Source organism: Pelobates fuscus, chromosome 1, assembly GCF_036172605.1.
Source record: "Pelobates fuscus isolate aPelFus1 chromosome 1, aPelFus1.pri, whole genome shotgun sequence".
Taxonomy (NCBI): Eukaryota; Metazoa; Chordata; class Amphibia; order Anura; family Pelobatidae; genus Pelobates; species Pelobates fuscus.
The window spans coordinates 377,604,699-377,624,420 of NC_086317.1; the positions used below are offsets into that span (position 1 = coordinate 377,604,699).

At 40.2% G+C, this 19,722-nt stretch overlaps 1 protein-coding gene across 1 annotated transcript in view; it reads left to right on the top strand.

Moving 5' to 3' along the window:
- The window catches only part of COG3 (component of oligomeric golgi complex 3), an 82,190-nt gene extending 79,959 nt beyond the window's left edge, over nucleotides 1-2,231 (top strand). Inside the window, exon 23 of the mRNA XM_063444713.1 lies at nucleotides 2,104-2,231. Within this exon, the coding sequence (XP_063300783.1) occupies nucleotides 2,104-2,133 (30 nt within the window). The 3' untranslated portion in view covers nucleotides 2,134-2,231. The remainder of the gene's footprint in view (nucleotides 1-2,103) is intronic.
- The last annotated feature ends 17,491 nt before the right edge of the window (nucleotides 2,232-19,722 follow it).

Sequence of the window (19,722 nt, forward strand, 5' to 3'; positions counted from 1 at the left end):
TTAAGTGCAAGGCCGTCTGGTATGGGAGTAACATTCCGGCCACTTTGGTGGTTTGGTCTGCAAGTCAGTCATGTTTTCGAGTCTTCACCTTGATGACTGTGTTGTACTGCTATTAATTTGTGAATATCTTCAGGTGGCGATCATTGCTATTTTATCTATTAACATGCATTTTCCACTTTATACTGTGAGACGATTAAGCTAAATGACTTATTATATATATTATATATTGCACTACTTATACAACTATATTAAAAGGTTAATTGTACAGTAAGAATAGTGCTAGGAGGGCTTTGTTTTTTTTGTATTGTTTTTATGCTATTAATTTATTTTTGGTGACTGCATGGGGCCAAAGTCACCACACCACCATAGAGGAAAATCACGGTTTACTGTACAATTACTATGCCCTTTTTTTGATAAATTGGGTGTGACGTGCAAGCTCACAAATTTAAAAAAAAAAAAAATTCCTGCCATTAATTAGAACATGACAATGTCCACGTCCCATTTGCAATAAATGGTATATAAAAAAGTAGATACCACTCTATTATGGAGAAGATGATTTTCAGCAAAATGTGGGAATTGGTGGTGCTTCTTCAGTCACTTTATGCCATTTCCACAAGCTGCAGTGGTCTTGCAGGATCTTCTGCACTGGGTGAAATTCCATAAATAAACACATTACCCTGGGAGAGGGATCTAACTGAAAAAATACCCCACAAATTACATATTTGCTTACACTTTAAAGGGTTACTCCATCCGAAAACAGTGTTTTAAGTAAACAATTCCTGTACTGGCTCCTCCCCAAAAATTAGCATAAAAATAATATAGCTAAAACTTGCCTTAAAGGGACACTCCAGGCACCCAGACCACTTCTGCCCATTGGAGTGGTCTGGGTGCCAACTCCCACTACTCCTAACCCTGCAAGTGTAATTATTGCAGTTTTCTATAAACTGCAATAATTACCTTGCAGGGTTAACTCCACCTCTAGTGGCTGTCTATTAGAGGGAACTTTCTGGATTATAGCACAGATTATCTGTGATAGAGCGTCGCTGGACATCCTCACGCTGTGTGAGGACCTCCAGCGTCACTCATTTCCCCATAGGAAAGCAATGAAATTCTTTTTCAATGCTTTCCTATGGGGTTAGGTCTCCCCGGCCGGTGGGCGGGATCAGTCTCTCCCACCGGCCGACGGAATCGACGGATTGGTGGGTGGGAGGGAGAGGGTACCTCCAGTGCCAGGAGAACGGATTGTTTTCCTGGCACTGGAGATTCCCTTTAAAGGAGCACTATAGTGCCAGGAAAACAAACTCTTTTTCCTGGCACTATAGGGTTATAAGGTCTCCCCTCCCGCTGGGCTGAAGGGGTTTAAACCCCTTCAGCCACTTACATTAATCCGGCGCTGGTGACCTCTCCTCCCCCTTCCAACGTCCGCTCCGAATGCGCATCCAGAGCCACACGCGCATTACTCAATGCTTTCCTATGGATGTCCAGCGTGTCCTCAATGCGATTTTCGCATTGAGGATTGCGGAAGCGTCCTCTGGTGGCTGTCAGGGAGAAAGCCACTAGAGGCTGGATTAACCCTCAATATAAACTTAGCACTTAACTGCTATGTTTAAAACTAGGGGACTGGCACCCAGACCACTTCATTGAGCTGAAGCTTACATCATGTCACTTTTGCACAGAATAGACATTAGCCGGCTAATGGAGCCTCAATTACCTGCCCAGAAGTGGAGTTACACTTCTGTCAAGATGCTGCATATACATACACCAGACACAATGACCACTTCAGATCAGGGAAATGGCCCTGGTGTTTGGAGTAACCCTTCTATTGACTTTCTTTCCCAGGATGTAGTTAATCTTATACTGATAGGAGATCCTTGTCCTAATGGATATATAGTCCAGCAGCAATGGTAGTTACCTCTCACTAGTCCATACAAACCGAACATCTGATGTACATGGAAATATAATAAATATATGGCCTTCATGTTGCCAGAGTCCTTTATATCTTTGAAATACTGCTCTTGTCCATAATAAGAGGAGGTTGGAGGAGTTGTCTTTGTATCTCAAAATAGGATCTCACACTTCTCTCTCTTTTTTTTTTTATCCCAGGTGAATTTGCTGTTATCTATATCTAAGTAGCTGAAGAATTGACAGTCATTTTCCATTTTGTCTGGTTTAATACCGAAGAAATATCTCCTATGGCACATTAAAAGAACCAATGGACTTCAAGGAAACTGCAGGACTAAAAAAAACAAATGGAAACTTGTCCTTGGCAAACTTTTCCATAGTCGGAGAGTAGATATGCTTCTGAATGAGAATCTTTTTTTTTTTTATTCTTTATTTTTCTTGTGGATTTGATCATACAGCGAAAGGTGTAATATTCATGCATAGAAATTTCCACTTTTTTGTTTTTGTTTAAGTAAGCAAAACGTGCACATACAGTAATATAACATAGGTAACAGGTTGATAAATTTGTGCTGTTGCTAAACTGATGTATGGAGGTGTATTTGGGAGTGCCTATCTGGGACCAGGGTAGCGTGTTTGTGAGGCTGTCTCGTGATGGGGCAGGCTAGTCCTGAGGTATATGATTCTCGCCGTAGTGAGCGCTGATATGTGCTGTTACCGATAGAGCGTTCTGCTACCGATAGAGCGTTCAACCCTATTTTGGCCTTTCTGTGCCATGTCTGATGGTCGCCCTTCTCTGAGTGTTACTTTAGCTTACATAGGGCGTAAGATGGGGCATGTTTGTGGAGTGAGTTGTGGAACCAGCCACGAGTACCACGACAGTGTTCGGCTAGTCTGTACGCGCCGCTGTCAGACTAGGGATCTGGCTGTGGATAGCTAGTGACTTATGGCTATTTGGGAATGTACGGTTTGGAGTCAGCTTAGAGTATAATAGGAAAAAAAAAAGGAAAACATTATAGTAAGGGTAAAAAGTATCAAGGACTGGGAATGCCAGTCAGCGATTCCAGGTGGTGACAGTTCATGTGTATCAGTCCACTGGGCCAACAGCAGAGGGATGGGAACCCTTCCTCGGCTCAAACGGGACGATGTTATCCACATCCCATTGTTGCCTCTTGGCACTGTCCTTCCTCAGTTCCGCTGGTGAGGTTATGCCCTGCTGGAGTAGAAACTGCTGCCCCTCCACTGGTGAGTTGAGCTTTTAGACGGTCCCTTCCGTGGTAACCTGTAGGGTGCGCGGTGAGCCCCAGCGGTACGAAATCTGCTTCTGTCTTAACACGCTGGTAACAGGGCGCATTGATTGCCTCCAGAGCATGGTGGGTCTTGACAGATCGTTGTAGAATGCCAGAGTGTGTTGCTCGAAGGATAGGGAGGGTAAGTTTCTGACCGATGTCATGACTGCCTTTTTGTCCAAGTGTGTGACAAACTGAACAATGACATCGCTGTGTGCCTGCTGGGGCAGCCTGCCCTGCCTGCTGATTCTGTAGATATTATCCATGAGGACATTCTTGGCTTGCTTGTGTGGGAGTATGTGCTGCAGCAGGCGTCTCATGAATTGTGGCAGTTCTATCTGCTCCACCGCGGCAGGAATGCCTCTGATTTTTACGTTTTTACTGCGGTTGCGGTCTTTGAATTCTGCCATCTTTTGTACCATGTTGGGTTGGGATGTTTTAATCTGTAGCTGTTCTACGGCCAGCGAGTCCTGCTCAGCCTTTAGGTGGGAGGATGTCTCCTCTGTGGCCTTTATTCTTCCTGTGAGCGTAAGCATATCCTCTCGTAGGATTGCTAGATCTGCCTGAAACATTGTGCGGATATTTCGGAGCAGTGATTTAATATCCCCCTTTGTGGCTGGGGTGTTATCTTCCTCATCCAAGGACTCCCTATGCAGGCCGCCAGTCAGCGGTATGTCATCCAGTGCATCTATGGAGGGTTCCTCCTCGGACGACGAGTCCTCTGTGCTTTGCTCCGCCATTTTGGGCGCCATGCGCGGGAGGCCTCCTTGCATGTAATCCCTGATATTTCGGGACCCAGAGGCCATAATAGCCTTATTCTTCTTGGCCCGTTTTCCCATCGCGTTATGGGGTTGAGTGGTTGGTTTGCCGTCGGTGTAACACCCGGTTTGCTGTGTGTAGTTCGCTTGTCTTTACGGAGCCTCAGCTCTGCGGGTCTGCTCGGCTTGCTGGTTGGCTCCGCCTCCTGAATGAGAATCTTAACAACATCATGTGTAACTTTCCTGGCTCACATCTGGTATTATCTGCACTGCTATATTTAATGATAGTTTTTCTTGCTGGGCCATACACAATGTATGAATGAACCTTGCTAGAGAGCTTTATTCTAAAACGAGGTTCTGTTTACGTATTTGCATCTCAACCAACTGGGTAGCTTTCATTTTTATTATTATTGAAAACAGAAGGCTGCACATTGTAAGGGTCTGACATTGTATGGTTGGACTCCAGGGGAATTAATTATCCAGTCACACCATGCATGCAAACATCTTACTATTCCTCAAGAATAGGACTAAGTATTCTGTGAACTGGCCGCAGATGTTGGATTGTAACTCCCATCATTAAATGGATTTGGTTAATATTTCTAAGAGCTGTTTTGGGACAAAGATCTACTGTTAGAGCAATCTGCATGAACATCACACTTGCTCTGCATCTGTAACTTTGCCTCAAAACTGCTATTCATAAATTGTTAAAAGATTGTGTAGAGCAATCTACAATGAATAATTTTGGGTTTGTTTTTTAGCGTTGATGGGTGCAGACCAACATTATCTTCAGGGTCCCCAGCTGGCCAGTCTTGTCTTTCCCTATATAGCTTGAAGTGAATCTGATTTTTTTTTTCCGGCCAAATGTGGATTCTGCTTTCTTTTGTGCGAAACCCATTATTTGTACCCATAAGTTTTTCATGCAGGGCACAGAGTGATGTTTAGCTTAAAAAGCACGTTGGTCCATTTCTAATTCTGAGCAAGTCTGGGCCTATGGCTTTGTCGAACTCATAATTTGTGCTGATATTTCACTGAAGTTCCAGCCTAGTCAAAAGACATACTGAGACAAGATATGGACTACTTTGTCTCTGTATTTCCCTCCGCCTGACTAAGCTTGGCACTGGGTAGAATTACTGTCACCAGTGACTGCTGCAGGTAAATTAAGCTCTTTCTAAGGATAATATCGCGTGATCCTCCACAGAACTGAATGATTACTCTTGTGCATGCGTGAGAGTACAGCAGTATCGTCTGCTACTGGCCAGAGGATGGCAGCGTCCATGAGGGACAGGTTTAGGTAAGTAAAACACGCTTTTGCCCCCTCCCCCCCAGCCATCAGACCCTCAGAAGTGATGTCACTGTTGTGGGTCTCTGCAAACTACGTAAAGTCCCCCAGAAGATGCTGACTGGTCCGCATAAAGTGTGATTTTTTTTTTGTGAATTCAAAGTAAATTTTAAAATGCTAGGCCAAAGTAGACAAACTGAAACCATATTCAAGTTTTAAAATTCACTTTGAATATTTCTGACAGGGTTATTCACTAAAATGTGAACCTTCAGAAATTCAAACACAGGAATAAATGGGGTCAGACTGTAATGCAATTAAAGATGCCCAGCCACTCGTCGCGAGCTGTATGGCCCTCGAGAGATCAATCCATTCTTCAATCTTTCAATTACAGCTCATTCAAAGTAATGTTTGGCGTTCTCGTTGCAAAATAAAAAAATATTATTAGTGAATATTTTTAGCGCACAGCTCCGTTATCATCCCATGCAATTAAAGCCAAAACATATCCAGAAAATTACCTTTCATTACAACTATTTTCAAGACCGAGCACATTCATTTCACTTAGCAACAAATTGCAGAGTGGGGACTACTTTGCTGAATGTCATGTCTGTCCAACAAATTTGACTTTACTATAATTTTAACAAATAATCACCGAGCACTTTATTTTTGTATTTGTTAAATTGTTGAACAGGATTGGTGCAGTAAGAGGGATTACTGGGTTCAACTGCACAGTTTTTCTTATATATTGGTTTTGTTTAAAAAAACAAAATTGTTATGTTTAAAAAAGAAAAGAAATAAAAAAGTGTACATGAAATCGCAAACTACAAAGCACACACTTTAACACTTAAATAGATTTTTGACCTGATATAGATCCATATATCAGCAGGTATATGTATGTCAATTCTTTGTCTATAGCAGATTAAATCAAACAGTTTATTTTTATGTATTTTGTTCCAGTGCTCTGCTTGCTTTTTAAAAAAAAAAAAAAATAATAATAAAAACAATAATTATTTCTGGATTGATGTCAGGGACATCCTCGAATGACCATATGTAGTCCATATATGATTAATTTGTCTGCGTTGTTCCTTAGAATCTTAAGGTTTTTGTTTAAATTAAGTGTTCCTTTAAGCTTGATTATATAATTGAAGCCCTTGTAATTTGACCCAGTAATACAAGTCAAAACCCTGTTTTGCCAATATATTTGAATTAGAAATATCTGTTCAGCAATTAAACATGTCTCTGATAACGTCTAAAAAACCGTGTCCAACGCTAAGAAAAAGTCTACCAAAATATTATTTGACCATTACTTGACTTCCATGTTGCCTAGCAACAGCATGGAAACCTATTGCCTTCCAACTTTGTTTCAGTGTTACAGAAAAAACCAAACCTAATCGAATAGAAAGCAAACATTGATAGTGCTCACTCATGTCTGATCTTTGTAGTCGCTGTGTACTCAATGTGTCACTGCAGCAAAAAAGATGGAATTTCGGTTTACTGACAATACTCACGCTGGCTGTGTGTGTGTGTTTTTTTTATTCACACATATGTACATACTTTTATTTATTTTTGAGCTTGTTGGCAGTTATTTTAAAGGTTAACACTGGTTAACTGGAGATTTACCTGTTCTCTACTCATTAGTATAGACCATAAAGTGTAATAAATGTGTCATGTGCAGCATTTCTGGTAATATCACACATTCACTCAAAGGATGTCAACATAATTTGATTATAGCTTTGGGCAGCCTTCTTTTCTGTCCTATGTATGACCACCTGGTACTTATACCGATATGAGATTGTACGATATATCCAATACAACCAAATGTGTTAAATTGAATCTTTCATGTACAAGTGTTCGGATGACAAGATCCTTTACAAGTAAGTTAACATTACTTGTGTCATTTTCCTCTGTCGGTAGCATTTTAAATTTCCGAAATGTTTGTTTTGTTGTTTTTTGTTCATTTTTAAAAGCTTTTTGGCATAAATTAACTTTAAAGGTATAAATCAAACAATGGAAACACAAAGTGTTAAGGATTGTGAAAAAGCATATCTAAGAATGTAAATTCTCAAATAATTTTGCTTGACATGGGTTTGTGGGAAATAATTACTGAACTGACAGGACAGGAAAAAACTCGGCTTTGTCTTAACCCAGGAATGGCCACAATTTAGATCATCTGCTGATGTAGCATTGCAGAACCATTTTATGCTTTGCCAGTCTTGGTGCTGGCAAAGCATTGTGGGAGATATAGTTTCTCAGCCAGGGAAGGATCTAGATTTTGGTTACCCCTTGGTTAACTGCATAATTGCCACAGTGTGTGATGTACTGTGAAGCTCACCACTGGATAGGCTAAGGACATTGGCTCACTCTGCCCAGTGCCTTGTAACATATGTACAATAAACTTTTTTTTTTTTTAAATATATATATATTAGTTTTCATAACTTAATAAGATTGTTGTACATATACCAGATGTTTTAATACATTGTACAGGAAACTTGTAATCATAATGTTGTATATGAAACTGTTTTGTTTTTGTTTTTTGGGGTTTATTTTTTTATTAATTTTTTTTGCATTCTGCCCATCTATATAAATGCATTGGAATAAAAAAGGTGAACTTTTGATTGCAAAACATAACTGCATATTTCTATATCTACCGTTACAGATTTTAGGTACAGATTATGTATATAAAAATCAAATCATATTTAAATTGTATGAAACCAACAGGCTTTGTTTTAATAACTTTTTAAATAAAGATTTACCCTCTTACCTCTTCTGTAGAAGACTTATGTGTAAAATTGCTGTTACAGAATTCATTTGATGGATAATGGAGGCTCATTAATTGAAAATAATTGGGGTTGGCACTTGTATTTAATACTTAAAATGGACATGTGTTATTTATTTATTTTAAATTCTTTATTATATTGTTCCACAGGAGATGAACAAAATTAGTAGTACAAGACCCACGCAGAAAACAGCAGAACAATGGTTCCATACCAAGTACAATAAAACATGTGATATTAATCTAAAATTCTAGGCAGCTGAAAGGTAAAAACAGATTAGTAATCTCCCAGGGACACTGTGGAATTCCACATAAGAAAACTGATTTAGAAAGACTCAAGTGCCCTTCGGAAGTCACCCCCTTCAGAGACAAAGGATAAACAAGCATGTGTGACACAAACATAGATCGGGGGGGAAGGGAGGGAGAGTAATGGAGCTATTTCGTATATTGCAGCTTCAAATGGATAGCTGCTGAGTGTGCGGGTAAATGGGAAGGTTACATGGCATATATTACACACAACTAACAGAGCGGATAGCATAAAAGTATAAGAAGTGTTATATATATTAAATAGGCATAAACTATACTATCCCCCTCCCAACTGAAGTTTGTTAAAATACAGTGGTACAAAGTAGAATATACACAGTACATGAACTAGGTACGCAATGCATAGGATTACAGAGTAGGAGATGAGGAGGGTAAATAAATTTATAATACAGTGTGGTTGGCACTTACACAGTGCCAGCTCATCAGTCCTCCTTGGTGGCAGAAGTGGAACTCAAGACTGATAATGTCCTAGCCAAGCTTTCAGGGATTGGTTGTTGCCCAGAGGCAAGCTCAGATGTGTATCACTCAATATATTGAATTGGTTGGTTTAGGTGAGATAAAAGTATAGGAGGAAGACAAGAACTTTTCTCACAAGATTTTTAAAATGTTTTTTCCGAAAAACAAATCCAGTTGTTTCCCGATTTGACTGTTACAAATTGTACTTTAGAGAGACAGTCCTTCTTCTGTTATTCCCAAATAACTTATCCCTGTCTCATATTCTTGTATCTCGGAGTTTAGAATGTTTGCTGTATATAAACCTGTTGCAGATCTTCAGCACAATGTGTAGCATGCGTATGAGTATTACAGGCCTCCCCAGTCGAAGAATTGATGCCAATAAGCTGTTTAAAAGAGTTGAACTGCAGTATACAATGTGTGTATGAATGCTAGAGCTTCACAGCAATATAACCTTAATGGATAAAATGTGTGCAAATGAACTATTTTTGTGCTAAACTTGCCCACTGTCATAAAGTCATGAAGTCAGAAAGGTTTGCTGATGGGAGCAACTGGATGCTCCTGCTAATAAAATGTTGATATGCGAGAAGCATCACTTGTTACATGAGTGTGTGAATGTAACACCTGGAAGTAAATTATGCTGTATAGATGTATTGGATCTGTCTTACTAACTTGTAGTTTATTTAACATACATGAATAATATGACTACATGTTTAAACATTTCTTTTTTTTTTTTTCTTTTCTAAAAATAAATAAATAAAATGTAATATGTTTCATTGCAGAAAATAAATTGTACAAACAGAAGGGTATCTCCACCATGCTATATCTTCTTCAGAGTAGAATCATGTAACAAGTGCTCTCTCCATCCTGTTAAACTTACATTTGCTACCTGCTTCTCCACTAAAATGTTGATGTGTGCTGGAATCCGTCCTAACTGCAACAGAATACATGCCAACTGTCCTGGGCCAGGTGGGGAAGTCTCAACTTGTTCCCTAGTGATGTTATAGCTCTTAGTTTGGCACACACACAAAAAAAAAAAAAAATCACGGGGTGCTGGAGATGTCATGGCAGTCTCAATACATAATGGTATCCGTAACTGCCTTATCTTTATTAACATAATAGATGCACATTAAAACAAAAAATTAAGAGGGAAAAAATAAATCATAATATTCCACATCTAAAGTTGAAGAACAGTGGAGGCATTTATCATAAGCATTATGATTAGTTCTTTTTTTAAGCCAAATTTAACTGTAAGGTGTGGTGTATTACCAAATTATATTACACAAGGTTTGTCTACATTAAACGGTATTTATTAGAAGGAATCAACACATCAATACTCTAAATTTATCACAAACACACAGCCGAGACCCATGGAGCAACAACCCTTTTTAATCTATCCCTCTCATTCTATGTATGTATGTATGTATGTATGTATGTATGTATGTATGTATGTATGTATGTATGTATGTATGTATGTGTATGTGTGTGTGTGTGTGTGTGTGTGTGTGTATATATATATATATATATATATATATATATATATATATATATATATAAAATCCCCACACGTTTGATCTCACCCACAGTTAGGCCTTTACATCTAGTAATGACCTACTGCTGCAAGTTCAACATCACATCCACCAAGGAAGAAAAGGAAGCAACAGGCTGATTTCCTGCCTGGCAATATCTTATATACTCTTAGTTGAGATGATGTGTTTTACATCACAACCTGGTCATGCAACACTTCCTTTAACATTTGTGGCAGGGAAGGAAAGATTCTAAGTCCTCCTACCTAGACCTGTTTCCTTGTTCAGGGATAAATGACCACGCAAGGAAGACAAGTTACCACACAAGAGTATAACTAAGGATGAAGAAAGCCATTTCTTGAGTGTAATAGGTACACGCTATTGGAGGTACCCACATTTTTAATGAATAACAAAGATAGTTCATTATAATATGCAAAATAATTAGAATAATAAAACTGCACTTTTTGTAATTCATGTTTTTGCTGTTAACAACCATCTGGTGAGTGTAAGTCAAACGTGTATCCCTAACCCTATACTTTGAATCTACAAATTTAGGGTTTGAAATAACAAAATTCGATTTCATACTTACCAGTAAATTTATTTTTCTGTCTATTTCTCATGGCAGCATCAGTTATGGGTCTAGCTCCACCCCAGCCAGATCAGAACAATTAAACTATTAACTAGATTGAAGGCATACAAAGGTCCCTTCTTCCTTTCATACCTTAGTCCAATTAAAAAGCTTGGATAATACACAGGGCTCAGATATCATCATCAGATATTATCAACCTCTGCCCAATTAGCCCATGAAGTCGACAAAGACCTTGTAGAATGTGACTTTGTTTTCTTAGGAAGAGGGAGATCTTTCAGAGTGTAAGCCTTCATGATGATATTTAATATTCCTCTTCGTAATGTAGAAGAAGATACAGCCTCACCTTTCCTCAAATTCGTAGGTATAATGAATAATTGATCATTTTTACTAAAAGACCCCAACACTGTTAAGTATCTAATCAGACATTCCCTTACATCTAAACAATGAACTTTACTCTCCAGATCTGAAGAAGGAGTAGGATTAAAAGAAGGTAGAACAATATCCTGCATGAGATGAAAGTTATTAACCACTTTCGGTAGAAATTCCAGTTTAGGTCTCAATATTACTCTCTCATGAAACACCGGTGTATAAGTCTCTTCACATGAGTGCTTTTATTTCAGACAAATTTCTAGCTGATGTAATGGCCACCAAGAAGAGTGTTTTATACGTCAAAAAGACGATCAGAGACCCAGAATACATTACATAGGACAGACAAAGCTGAACGAGGTACTTTTAGAGTACTTAGAATTAACCCTTTCTCTAATCCTGCTTGGAGGGACTCCAGGATATGAGACTGTGAATGATGCAAGAAGTCCACATTCATAACATTTGCCCAATATTTGAATATCTTCCAAATACGATGAGAAGAGTGTTTTATACATCAAAAAGACGATCAGAGACCCAGAATACATTACATAGGACAGACAAAGCTGAACGAGGTACTTTTAGAGTACTTAGAATTAACCCTTTCTCTAATCCTGCTTGGAGGGACTCCAGGATATGAGACTGTGAATGATGCAAGAAGTCCACATTCATAACATTTGCCCAATATTTGAATATCTTCCAAATACGATGAGAAGAGTGTTTTATACATCAAAAAGACGATCAGAGACCCAGAATACATTACATAGGACAGACAAAGCTGAACGAGGTACTTTTAGAGTACTTAGAATTAACCCTTTCTCTAATCCTGCTTGGAGGGACTCCAGGATATGAGACTGGGAATGATGCAAGAAGTCCACATTCATAACATTTGCCCAATATTTGAATATCTCCCAAATACGATGATAGCATGTCGAAGTCTATTGTTTTCTTGACTTCATGAGTGTATTACCACTGCCTCCAACAAACCTAGATGCAGAAGCCTTTTATTTTCAAGAGCCAGGCCTCTCATCTCAGCTGTTTGGGATAGGGATGAACAACAGGACCCGGACTCAATATTCTATCCTCGGTAACAGCCAGTGTGCTTCCAAACATATCATCTTGCTCAGGAGAGGAAACCAGAGTCTCATTGGCCACATGGGAATGATAGTTATTACCTTCTTCCCTTCTGTCCATAATTTCTTCAACAGGCGGTGGTTGATAGGTAGGGGAGGGAATGCATTCCCCAGATTGTATTCCCATGCTTGAGACAGCATTTGAGACTGATGGTATGGGTGTAGAGGGAAGAACCTGGCAACTTGGGAGTTTTGTGTGGAAGCCATCAAATCAATCTGGGGTATTCTCCCCTGAAAGGTTATCTCCTTGAATACTTGTGGATGAAGTTTACACTCTCCCGGTAGAACTTCCGATCTGCTTAGATAATCTGCCAGAACATTTTGTGGACTTGGAACATACACCACTTTCAGACCCTGAAGATATGTCTGAGCAAAAAAACATTAGAGGAGCTAATTCTCACAATAGAAGTTTGCTGCGGTTGCCTCCTTGATGGTTCACATAAGCCACGGACCTGTTGTCTCTTTAAATCATAATCCATGAATTCTTAACAAATGGCAGAAATTCTTGAATAACTCTGGATATCTCTCTCAATTATCTCCCAAATTGCCTGTTTCCATATTGTTTATGATAGTTCATGCAGCACTTATCTTGGTGGAGTAGCTGCAGTAAAATGTAATATATTGCATCAGTTTATATATATCAGACAGACTGCTCTGATAAAATCACCAAAACAATGCAAAAGGAACAAAATGTATTTGATTTAAATTCATTTCTCAGGTTAGATATAACATCTTGACTTGTGTCTAAGGGAAATAGGGTTCATAGTATTCCTGACATTGAAAAGTATTAGACAATTTGTAATGTTGGCTATATAACCCAAAGGCAATTTACAAATGTTTACAGGAATTCAGTTAAGGGTACAACTATATAAACTATCACTGGAAATGGGGGTCAGAATTACAAATTTGTGAGAAATTTAGAAAAATCTCGCCTCGTCATTATTTATTTCGTATCTCTTTAAATTGACTAAGCAAGAAAAAGAAACATTTGCATCCCTACTTACATCTTTAACCTTTTTATGTGTTTTTTGTCCTGATCCTACTTGAAAACGTTGTTTGGAACTACACTGCTATAGGTTGCAGTATTTTTCTTTTCTTACTAACTGTACTAGTAATATGATCATCCCCGCTGAAAATATTGGGATGCAAGGATTGGCTGAGTGTCACCTACTTCCTAATATGGGAGATGATATCAATATATGCAATGTATGTATTGGTTTTCAATTTTATTTGTATTTAAATACATTTATGTTTGAGTACCTAGAAAATATAGCTGTAAACTTTTTGAATTTTTTTGTTTAAACAAAACTAATATTGTTTTCTCCTGGTTTAGCATAATGGCCATAAGAGCATTTTAAGGGCTCATAGGTTTATTCACTAAAGTGCGAATTGTCGTGTATTCAAAGTGATTTCCAAATTTGTCGTCCAAGTAGCCAAACTGGAAGCATTGTTGGCTTTGAAGATGTTTCAAATTTAGCCATTTTGACCGTAACTTTTAAATTTCACTTTGCATTCTCACTTTTGTGAACAACAGGTGTTTTCCCTGCTACCAACAATTCAAATGATGTTTGAGAACGACTGGATTTGTCATTTACTAATGCTAAACATGCTATTTTGCATATAACAAATGCACGCTCAGTGCCGTTATGAAAATCAAGTGAATGTTATATCTTGGTGGTGTTCTGCTTGCGAATTCCATATATTATTTATGCAGCCCTTCTCAACACTGCATTAATCTGTGTTTCACATTTATATTCTCACTTTATCGCTTTCTGTCAGCAAAATTTTTACTTTATCAATAATTGATGACAATACGTGTTATTACAGTGTTTCCCAGTTCAGTCTTTACTTCTTACATCAATGTATGTAGACGTTAGATATTATTATTAATAACAGAGCGCCAAGAAAGTCCGCAGAGCTGTAATAGGTGGACTAAAAGACAAGTATTCGTAACAAGGCAAGTTGGATGCACAGGAACAGAGGGTGTTGAGGGCCCTGTTTAAATGAGCTTACATTCTAGAGGGAGTAGGGTAAAGTGGCACAAGAGGTAAGAGTAGGATGTATTTCATTTATGAGAAAATTTTACTAGAATAGTTTTCAATGAAGGGTTAGTTTTTTGGATAACACAGTTGCAGGAGAGAAAGCAATGTGATTTACCAAGGTGTGGGTAGGGAAAGCCATTAACAGATTAGTCTTGAAGGTGGGTGTTAGATGTGCGAGTACGAACAGGGGATAGATCTAGATCTTTGGCAGAGCGTTGGGGCCTCTACATGGCCCCTTGTGTATTAGTGAGGATAAATAAGAGCAGCATTATGTAGAGATTTGTAAATATACCAGCATTTTAAATTGAGCTCTAAATCGTACGGTAAGCCAGTGTTCAGACTGATAGAGAGGGGAGTCATGGGAGGTGTGGGCAGACAGAAGATGAGCCTCAATGCTTGGATGTAATGGGGCAACCTGGAAAAGTGTAAGACCATTGAGAAATAAATTGTAGTAGTTAGGGTGAGATAATAACTGGATGGACCAGCACCTTTTCTGTATCTGGTGGTAGGTAGGGGCAGATGCAAGCTATGTTTTTGAGATGGAAGTGGCAGCATTTGGCAAGTGACTGGACATGAGGGGTGAAAGAGAGTTTGGATTCAAAGAGAATACCTAGGCAGTGAGCATGCAAGGTAGAGCTGACGGCAGTGCCATTGACTTGCAGGGAGACAGACATGGAAGTAGTAACACTTGAGGGAGGAAAGACAAGAAGTTATGTTTTGTACAGGTTAAGTTTAAGGAAGTGAGCAGCCATCTAGTTAAGAGTAGCAGAGAGGCAGTCACAGATACGAATCAAGAGGGAGGCCAAGAGATCAGGAGAGGACAGATAGATTTATGTATCATCCATGTAGAAGTAGTGATATTGCAAGTCAAAAAAGCTGATGAGGGGGGCGGAGCCTGACCAGCATCCTGACTACACGCATGATTGCAGAGCTCCTGCTGCTAAAGCTGGAAAACCGCTTAAAAAAACTGTAAAAAGGCTCTCACCTACAAAAGACTACCCTACCTGAGCTCAGTGTGCCCCACTGAACAAACGGATACCCGTCTTGAGAGAATCGGGGCACGGAGTCCAAAGATGCATGAACGAGGCCTGCGAGCGCGGGAACAGGGGAGAGACGGCCGATTTCCCCGTCCTCTCGCTAGCAGCCCTGGAGGCAGGAAGCTCCCCTCCCCCCCCGGATCGGTGGGGGTTATCCCGATCCCTACCTGGGAGAAAGCCCGGCTACCCAGGAGACAAGCGACAAACCCACACGGCAAACTTGCAGCACCAAAACCTAAGGCAACATGGGACCATCCAGGCCCAAACAAAATGGCGACACGGTCACAGCTTACTGCAAAACGCACACTCATCAAGCCTCCTAAGCAAACACAGGAGTTCTACGAGTGGATCCGCACCAGCCTTTGGACAAGGCTCCATGCCCAGAGACAATCCTTTAAGATGGCGATAAAAGCAGTGGAGGCATGGATCCGCCCGGCAATCCGGCGCCGTCTGGGTGGGTACCCCCCTCGCGCCTCCAGGGAGCCTCCCCGCTGGGGACCAACACGGAGGGAAACAACACCAGGTACCTTGGGCGCTGGCACTCACACCCTAATGCCTCAGGGAAGGTCCCGCCAACATGCCCGACCCGCCCGCACCTCAGCGACCCCAACTACCCTCACCCAGCAGGGCGCAACTACACACGTAACAACTCACAGTGCCAACCGCGATGCTGACCGAGAGGTAGTAAAACTGTCGACACCGCACGGGGATACGCACAAAGCCCGCCGCAGCATTGACCAGGAAGCAGCGAGGAGGACTGCAGGGGGACGGAACGAGCGGAAAGCCCTTTCACAGCCCACAGGAGAGGGAACCCCAATGGGGCACATACCCCGCCACGCAAGCAAAGCCACTAGACAAGGCATCGGGTGAAGTGAACCGGACTGATACACTCAGAGGCCCACAGCCTGAGGCCTGAGGCCTGTTCGGGACGTGGGGATCACTATCTCCCTCAGCTGGAGTATCTCAGTGGCCACTTCACTAAGGACTATGGACTATAGATAAGTAAAGTTAACCATACACACGGACTCAGCAAGTCCTTACAGGTTATCTTGACACGCAGAAGTCACCCTGCATGCTTAGACTGCCTCCCCCTCAAAGCCTGAGATTAACCTGGCCCGGCCAGGAAGCACTCACTAGGCTCTGATTAAGCCACATTTTAATGTGTTTTCAGCTGTAAAATTTCCGTAGGGGTCCCTTATCTTTATTATCTTTGCCACAGAACCTGGTCTCACAGGGAATTTAAAATTTGCAGTTCACAATAATTTTGCTAATGTATAATCTTAGCCTGCAATATAGTAACTTGACACACCAGATTAACTAAACTAAGGTGCCATATACGTGATAGATCCGATTTGTTTAAGCTCGTGTACCACCTATCTACTTAATCCCTCATGCACTGTTGCACGCATGTTACTAGCTATACACAAGAGAAAGTTCCTCTACCCAAGCAAGCCGTAAGCATACGGCCTCTGGTACCGTGCCAATTAAATGACAAACAACTTAGACACATCACCCTAACATACTCGACTGTCTTAAAACTTGTTTATCATTGTTTTTCTCTTTTATTAGTACTTTTATATGCCTGATTTAGAAGCCTGTTTGAGAAGCCTGTTTTATAAACCCGATATATAAGCCTGATCTATTAGCCTGATATATAGGCCTGATACATACGTCTGATTTATCAGCCTGATTTAAAAGCATGCTTTATACACCTGTTTTTCAAGTTTTTTCCGTCTTCAATATACAAAAAGTGCACTGTCTATCCAAGCCACATTACAGTCTATGCATGTACGCGCAAAATCTGGCAGAATGCTGTTGTGGCACTGGCCGGCATAAATGTACCTTGTCTTACATATGCACAATAAAATAAAGAATTATAAAAAAAAAAAAAAAAAAAGCTGATGAGTTTACAAAGGGAGGCAGTATAGATCTAGAACAGCAGGGGATCAAGGACAGAACCTTGGGGAACACCGACAGAGATCCATTGCGGAGAAGAGAAAGTGCAAGAAAAACACTGAAAGAGCACTTGGGAAAGTAGGAGGAAAACTGTGAATGAGGAGAGTCTTGTAAACTGAGATTAGGGAGGATGAGAAGAAGTTGTTGGTGATCAACCACGTCGAAAGCAGCAGAAAGGTCAAGGAGCATTAGAAAAGCATACGAATCACTGGATTTAGGAGCAATTCAATCATTGGATACTTTGGTTATAGCCATTTAGAGCAGAATCCAGAATGAAGCAGGTCAAGCAGAGACTTGAAAGAGAGTCAGAGAAGTCTGTCAATCTAGTGCACACCATACTCTCGGGAATGTTGGACGTAAACATTAGCAGCGAGATAAGTTGCATGGGGAATTAGGGTCAAGGTTGAGCTTTTTTAAAAATTGGAGTATAGTTGCATGCTTGAAGAATGAAGGAAATATGCCAGAGGAGAGGGAGAAATTTAATATTTTATAGAGGGGCAGAGCAAGTGAAGGAGACAAAGCATGAGTGAGATGTGAGGGAATTGGATTGAAGGAACAAGCATTGGGGCTAGAGGACCAGAGCAAAACCTCTTCTGGCTTAGCAAGTGCTAGGGAGCATAGAATAGAGGAGAGAGGTAAGTTGGGGGAATGTATTGAGAGGGGTGTTAGAGAAATTCGAAATCCCTTCCCTGCGGAAATCTCAGTGAAGTAAGTAATAAAGATTGGAGCAGTCAGGTTAGTAGGTGGAGAAGCAGCGACAGGGTGACGTAGTGAGTTTAAAGTGTGAAAGAGGCTTTTGGGTTCTCAGGATAGTGAGGTTATGAGGGTATTAAAGTAATTTTCTTTTTTAGAGGAAAGAGACAAACTGTACAAGTGTTGCATAAATTTAGAGTGGAGGAAGTCAGAATGAGACCTTTTTTTCAGCAGTGTTCAGCAGTTTTGGAGCATTTTTGCAGGTAATCGGTCAGCTTAGTGTGCCAATGTTGTAACTGGGGTAGCTTACAATGTTGAAATATAGGAGGCACCATGATATGTATCTCAGAGGAGAGGGTAGAGTTGTAGAGCTAGGGCAGGTGAGGTTTGAGACAGATAAAAGAAAGTTAGAGGTTGGTGGAGAATTGCTGTAGTTAATGATAAAGGGGTTTTCCCCCCCGAGATTTATGTACCGAGGGTGTTATGATTTGGGTATGGGGTAATGCCGATGTCATTGGTCATCAGATGGTGGTCAGATAGAGGAAATGTAACATTACAGGGATTAGAGGCAATACACAGATTGGTGAAGATGAGATCAAGAATTTTCCGATTTATAAGTTGCTGAGTCAGACCATTGTGTGTGGCCAAAGGAATGGAGATTACAGAGAGCATTTATAGGACAATCTGTAACTTCTACAGGCATGCCATAATTTTACAAGTAATCATTGAAAAACATCCAATCATTCAAAAAAAGGTGATGTTAATTTATCAGCAGATGTGAATCATTATTTAACCCATCCATGGCAGGTGATGTGTTATTACTGTCATATCATTGCATTTTCCATGTACCTCCATGTCCTGAAGAGTTAATATGAGTCATTAAAGGGTTTGAATTTTAAAATGTCAGCTACCAATTTTAACTTCAGAACATTTGTCAAGAGGATATTATATGTTGCCACACCATGTAAAAGATAATAATTTAGGTAAAAGTCATGCGAACAAAGTTTCAAAGTACTAAAGAAGACTAGGAAGGATGACAGGCAAAAACAATGCAAAAAGGCACTTTAAATATATGTCAGATTATAGCTTATTTGAGTGATTATAGTGCAAGGAGCCGTCTCCAGTGCTCTTGGCTTATTATTGCTGCCAAAATGAGGAAGTGAGATTGGGTGCTGAAAAAGCCCAGTTATACAAAATCAAGCGTGTTTTAGCATTATTGTCCATTTTACATTTTAAAAGGCAGAGCTATGGAGAACATAGATATGGAATTTGGAGAACCAGCAGGCATGCTGCCATACACATACTAATTATGAAAACAACAGGATGTCTATGTCACAGGTAACGTACATGTAACCCCCCTCCCCCCCCCAATATTTAAGAAATGGGGCGGTAGAAATGTGATGATGACACAATGACTGACTGACAAAATTCATTCTTGTATCTAATGGTATGCGGTGATCAACTGAACAGTGCAGGGAGGAATAGCTGTGCTACTAAAATTAATCATTTTTTGGGCTAATACCAGTTGTAATACCCATCTAGTTATCAAGAGGGAAATTCTGCTTCTTTGGTTGGAGGGTTGGTCAAATGTTTTGTCCGGCTAGGAAGGAG